This window comes from Pinus tabuliformis, chromosome Q (assembly GCF_031772625.1).
Source record: "Pinus tabuliformis cultivar Carrire ecotype Pingquan chromosome Q, CPIR1, whole genome shotgun sequence".
In the NCBI taxonomy this organism is placed as follows: Eukaryota; Viridiplantae; Streptophyta; class Pinopsida; order Pinales; family Pinaceae; genus Pinus; species Pinus tabuliformis.
In genome coordinates, this window is record NC_142296.1 from 1,148,616,653 (window position 1) to 1,148,623,566 (window position 6,914).

At 32.3% G+C, this 6,914-nt stretch overlaps 1 protein-coding gene across 1 annotated transcript; it reads right to left on the reverse strand.

Moving 5' to 3' along the window:
* Positions 1-4,134: 4,134 nt before the first annotated feature.
* LOC149223667 (uncharacterized) lies at positions 4,135-5,737 on the reverse strand. The gene has a single exon (XM_089383379.1). It carries the CDS (start codon positions 5,550-5,552, stop codon positions 4,431-4,433), a length of 1,122 nt encoding a protein of 373 aa, XP_089239505.1. The 5' UTR covers positions 5,553-5,737; the 3' UTR covers positions 4,135-4,430.
* Between the last annotated feature and the right edge of the window lie 1,177 nt (positions 5,738-6,914).

Consider the following 6,914-nt stretch of genomic DNA (forward strand, 5'->3'; position numbering starts at 1 on the left):
ATTTTTGAGTAAGTAATGGAATATTTATCGAATAAGGTCCATGAATAATGTAATAGCATGTTATTTCAGATGGTTAAGAACACTTCTGCATACTTTATAAAATGTGAAGATAAAGGTGTTTTGAGTTGGTCGAATGGCACGAGTAGTGATAAGATTGGTGGTACAACTGCTTAACATTTCTAAACTTTGGAATATTATAAGGTCCCTACTAAATAGGACATGACTATGGATTTATTGTGTCTAACCAGTTCTGCCAATTTGAAAGTTAATGCTTAGAAAAACAAACATCCTCTTGTGTGCTTCAACCCTCTATACCTGATGACAGAAGGTGATGTTGAAGGAGTGTAGAAGGAACATGTCATTTACTTGGCCTCTAAGGAAGGTTTTGGGTTCATTAGAAAAACAAATGATGTAAGGTCATTGGGAGTCAAGGAAGGATGTGTTCTTAGTTGTGGGGGAATATATTGGAGTCAACCAAATCCTTGATTTTTCAAGATGCACTTCAGTACGAAATGTTATTGGAAAGAGCATAGCGATAGACTACATTATGAGATAGAGTAAGTAGATTCGGGGTTCATGTTTAGGCCATTTATATCTTGGAGCAATGCAATGTAACCGCACTAATCATTTTCAATCCTTTTCCATCCACCGTAATTAGTTTTGTCCCCTTTCCATCCACCATAATTACTTTATCATTAAGTAATGTAACATGTTTCACTTAGATCTTTTTAAAAGATTATTATGGATAGAGATTGGTATTTTACTGCAACAATGTATTCTTTAATTTCTTATTGCTCTAGAATTATGACATATATTTATGACTTAACAAGGTGATAAATTGAGTAACTTCTTTTATAAAAAAAGTTATAACAACATTGGATTTAATGAAAATTTATATTACTCACATGGGGAAATATTTGTCCACTAAGTTTGATCATTTTACATTTTTTATTATTATCATTTTTTTATGGAAATTTGGTGATACAAATCCAAGCCAACTTGCCATTTTTCGTTATTTAAAATGCACTTTTGAATATAAATGCATTCAAAGCACTAAATCTATACATAGGTAGCAACTCAAGTAGACCATTTCAGCAACTTTTTGGCTAACTCATTGGAGAATATGCCAAATAAAATGTAAAATGTTTAAATTGCACTATATTGGTTTGCATAAATATAATAGAACTTACTACTCTTAAAATAGAAATAGCAATTAGAGTGTTATTACCAATACCAAATGTTTGAGGAGCCACCTTTGTGGGCATTAAACTATCCCAAGGGACAACCAAACATGGACTAGCTTCACACAATCTACCCTTTTATTCTGTTCTACATTAAACCTTTTCATCGTATGTATTTCTTTTTTTGTTTGTTTGTTAGGTAGTGTGAGTGTTGAGATGAATGACATCCCTAACATGTGGCTTGAGTAGCTACGACCTATGGGCATCTAAGCCATCAAATCCACCCAAGGATCGCACTCATCCTGGGCCACGACAACCCTTAGCACGGCTATATTTTTTCTTATGGGGTTTCAAATTGGTTACCTTTCCACCAAATAGTTCCTTAACAGAACACCTTGCCACTATTTATTTTACACCACATGGGCTTTCATCTTATCTATCTTATTTATTCATTTACAATCCATATAAAATTTGACAAAAGGTTATATTTAATTTAATTTTAGATTATAAATAAGAAAATCATGATATAAATGAATAAAGTTCTCATACATCTCATTTTCTCATTCAATCCTAAGTATGCCTATAAATCCATCTCCACTTGAGATAATCTTTTGAGTTGTATATATATATATATATATATATATAGAGAGAGAGAGAGAGAGAGAGAGAGAGAGAGAGAGAGAGAGAGAGAGTAATGATCCATTTTATTTCATTTTACATTAAATATTTCCATCCTATATATTTATCTTTCTTTTTTTATAATCCTTCCACATAAAGATTTAATTAATTTTATTTTAAATTATAAATAAGAAAACCATAATATAAAAGTGTAAAGTTTTCTTACATCTCACTTTCTCATTCAAATGTAAGTACCAACATAAATCCATCTCAACCTCAAATCTATCAACCGTCTAGAAGGACCAAATCAATCTCTTGACTTGTATATATATAGAGAGAGAGAAAGATCCATCTCAACCTCCAAATCTCTTGAGTTGTATATATATATAAACTCCATGTTAAAGAAAAAAATAATTACAAATCTCTTTCATTTTGACCAATACATCAATAAATTGTTTTAACCACAACAATTTTGTAAATTGTTTTATATAATTAATATGACTATTGAAATATTTGTTTATATTATTTACCTTAAAATATTTATTAAAACAATAAAAACAAGTGCTATCCCCATTTTTTTTAGTTAATATTTTTTTAATATTACATCAGAAATCCCCTCTTTCTTATACCAAAAACTTAAAATATCAATAAAATAAGTAATAACTTAAAATATCAATAAAATAAGAATTGTTTTACTTTTATATATATATAAAATTGATAAAATTGTTTTACATGATATTATATATATGAAATTAAAATATCTATCAAATATTTTTACATAGTGAAAAAAAATATATATATCTTATTTTTTAAATCTATATCCAATTTGATATATAATTTATATATCCTCTTTAACCTAATGTTTCTGTATATATTATATATTTTACACTCTTTAAGAATATGGTGTTTCGATATATAATATATAATTTACACTCGTATATACTCTAAACATTATCTACGTTTAGAATATTGGATAAACATTACGCAACATTCATAAATATTATGCACCCATCGGGACAAAGTAATTAGAGTCATAGTAAGAGTAATAAATCTATATATATACACACGCTCTTGTACACTTATATATATATACAATCATGATAGAACTGGAGAGTCAAACTTATGGAGGACAATGATAAATTTGAACACTACCTCTTCATACCTACCTCTTTGAGCTTTATCTTAAGCTTAAAAATTCTACCCACTATTTAATATCTAAAATTATGGCATTGTTAGACGCATGTCACATCTTACGTTGAAATTTGAGTTAGCGCATGTGGGATCTACGTTCACGTATGTACTTCGCTAAATTAATGAGCTTGGCTTATATAATTTGGCATTTACAACTTCACTTAAGAGGATAGAAATATGCACCTCTCATTTAAGAGTAAAGGAATTTATAATAAGATATTAAACTAGCAATTGTATCAAAAGGTACAAAGAGAGGCCGATAGATTTATGAAGTTGGAATTGTTGAATTTTTATAAAAGGTCGGGCCACCTTCTTCGCTGCTATTGATATTGTACAGTTTATTAAATATGAAATAGAGTAAAAGATATAGGAGACAGAACAGACTGGGAATGTAAGATTTTTATACTGGAAGTGAAAAAGAGAACAAAGCAGCATGTCAAAGCAGAAATACTTAAAGAAAACCACAAGACTTTCTATTCATTCACATGTATTTAAAAATGCTGACATGACTAAAACAAAAAAGAAGAGAATTAGAAAATTTCATGTAAATGTATTTTATTTTAAAAACAAACAACTAACCACTCTATAAATGTCATTGCAGAAGCCCATGTAAGGTAAACATATTCCTATATAACTTTTTTGAAAAAAAAACAAAGATAACTTAACGTGAGTAGCATAACATCTAGCATTCCATGAACAATAGAAACCACACTCAAAATGTTACATATATGTAAGGAATCAGAGCAATTCATGATTACAACTGGCTACACTTAGGGAGATATTTTTCAAAAGTACCAAGGTAAAAACAACAATACTAGAAATAGCAAAAAAAAATAGCATGTTCGATTACATACAATATTTATGTGATGCGTCAAAGAGAAAACTTTAGAAATATCCAACCACATTTCAAATCTATTTTGTTCATAAACTCTTCAATAGTACTAGCTATATTTCAAAAATAAAATCCTCAAAACAAAAATTGAATTGGACCTGAAATATCTTTCTGTCGTTAAACGTTGAATTTATGAAAGAAATAAATCATATCAACCACGGTAACGGAACGGGAAATAATACAAATCAAGAAAGTATCGAACCACTGAGCTTAAAGCCAGAAATTAAACCTCCTCACGAAACAAAAAGCATACAGAAAAATTAGTTGGGAACATTCCCATAATAGTTTTTGTTAAATAATATGAATTGCTCAAAAATCTGAATCGACTTATACAGAGATCGAGCCCCGAAAAACAGACATTCAGATGCCAAACATCAAATTCAAAACCTGTCTTATATCCACAGGAGTTAACCAGTGTCAACTATTACCAGACATCAAATTGCCGTAGCAAATACACAACCTGTAGAGTCAAGCATCGACAATTTCCTGGACAGAAGTATCTGTTAGTACGAAGTTGACAAATAAAAACGTAACTTGAAACTGCAGACTCAAACAACCCTAACAGGGGTTTTATTCGATTTCCTCGACTTTTTCTTCTTTTTTGAAGCATCGATGTTGTTGGCCGCGACCCCACATTGCAAATCTACAGACTCTTGCAAATCTACAGACTCAATAATCTTTTCGAGTGCTGGAGTTGTAGGAGAATCATCCATTGGAACTCCATCACCGACATCTTGACCACTTAAAGATCCCGTTTCACCCTCTAAAGAGGAGCCTTTCTTCTTCTTTGTGTTCGGGGTTTTCTCTGCATCACTAGTCCTTTTCTTACTAGAAAGCCCACCTGTAATCCCTTCTTCCCCATTTATCTTTGGTCGGTCAATTTGTGCTTCTTTTTCCACACCTTCCATCTCAATGGGCAGCATTCTAGAGTAACTGTAAAGTGAACAGTCCAGAGAGCCCAAGGTCTTCAGACACATATGACGGATGTTATTCCACTTTTCCGGAAGCGCGGACACAAGACTGTCGATAACAGCAACAACATTCTCCACTATTTCCTTGCTGCTCTGAGAAACCCTAGCCACATTAGCAACACAACCAGTACTGTTAAAGGAGATATAAGCCGAACTGCAAGCTGACTCTAGTTCTCCCCTCCATTTCTGGTGGGTCAAATCCACGGGGACCATATTCCTTTGATCTGTGGGGTATTCTAACCCTGTGAACTTAGGGATCCGTACTGCTTTATTTGCCATGAACAAATCAAAAGACAGACGCAGTTTTTCCCTATCCTCGGATGTCCTACAATCAGCCATTAGCTGTTTGCGATCAAAGACCTTTGAAATGGGTAAATCCTCCTCCTTAATCTTGGTCTCGGCAGCTTGTAAAACCTCTTTTCCATTGCCGATAATCAAACAGATCTTTTGGCTTCCATCAAAACGAAACAGGGGATGAGGTACTGGGATGCTCAAGGGAATCGTTCGTGTACCATCAGATCTCCTTTTCAGCGTAACAACCAAATAAACAAACTCATTGCAACCCAGGCCTTGAGGTTTCTGATCCTTAGGCTTTAAATTAGTCACCGTCAAGAGCAGTTCTACTGCTAATTCTACTATTTCCTCGCTTACTCGAGAGGATACTTGGGATCCATTGCTTTCGTTCTCTCTATTAACCATGGCAACTGATCTCACGAAACAAAAAGCAAAGCAATACTAACTTGGCAAATGGGAAAAAAAAGTGTTAGATGAATTTCTAATGCGTTGGTGTGTTCTCTCTTGCTAACAGATGCTACACGAACAATTCCGTGAAACCTTAAAATCCCGTGAGCAATTCGATTCCACAGTGCATGATACTATATATTTTCGATTGAATCCATCATCAGACGTATTATCATTCAAGCATCTAACCAGAAAAATATTAACGAAACTCATTTAAGATCCTTCTAATTTAGAAAGAATATTAATGGAATTTTTAATACTTATGCTGCAAACATATGACTATAAAATTGTTAACGGAAATAGCTTGACGAATACAAAATTTACAATATACGGTTCAATGACTACCTTGTAAGAAAGGTATCCGCCGAGGATTGCAGGAGACAGAGTATCCGGATCCACTGCTGAGGTCAATGTTCTAAGTTTCCCATCAAAGGTGATGGTAGATGAAGCTTGGTAGATGAAGCTTAGGGCTTGCAAAAAATCTGCCAAAAGCCAGGGAAGAAAAGGAAAAAGCAGTGAAAATATCTTCGAGAGTGACAAAAGAATTGGAAAAAGCAGTAATGCATATCTTCGAGAGTGACAAAAGAATTGGAAAAAACAGTAATGCAACTCAAAGGGCCAGGTTCAATGCACAGCAGAACTAGAGGTGAAAAAAAGGCAACTCAAATATTTGGAAAAAGCAGTCAACTTCAAATCAACGGTTGAAACTGTCAAACTTGATCAAACGGTTCAGATTAAAAGTGTTGACAATTGTTGATGCATAGGAAGGCCTATCGGCCTAAATATATAATGATTATAGTGAAAAATAAAGATAATTTTTATTAAATAAATAATTTTATTAATATAAATAAAATTACAAAAATATTTTAAATTATCATAAAATCAATTGATTTAATATTTTATAAAATTTATATTATTTAAATAACTAAATATAGAATTTGGAATTAATGTTGGTAAGTATATGGAATTAATTCCATATACTTATGAACATTTCACAAAGAATTTATAGAATTCACATAAATATGCCATTTCGAGAGATCAAGAGGGAATGTATTGGATGGATGAAAAATATTAGGAATTACTTCTTTTGTTTTAGAATTTCATTTTGCAATAGAAGGACTTAAGGAGAAGCATTGCTAAAGTATCATAGTTTAGATGAGTTGGAAGGTTAGGAGGATTAGTATTATGATAAACATTTTAAAATTGGGGTTTAATGTGGATTTACACACTCATCTAAGGAAGATTTTGTTCTTCAACTATGTTAGTGTGACTACAGCTAACCATGGTCAATACTAGTCAACCATGATGAACTAAGGTTGA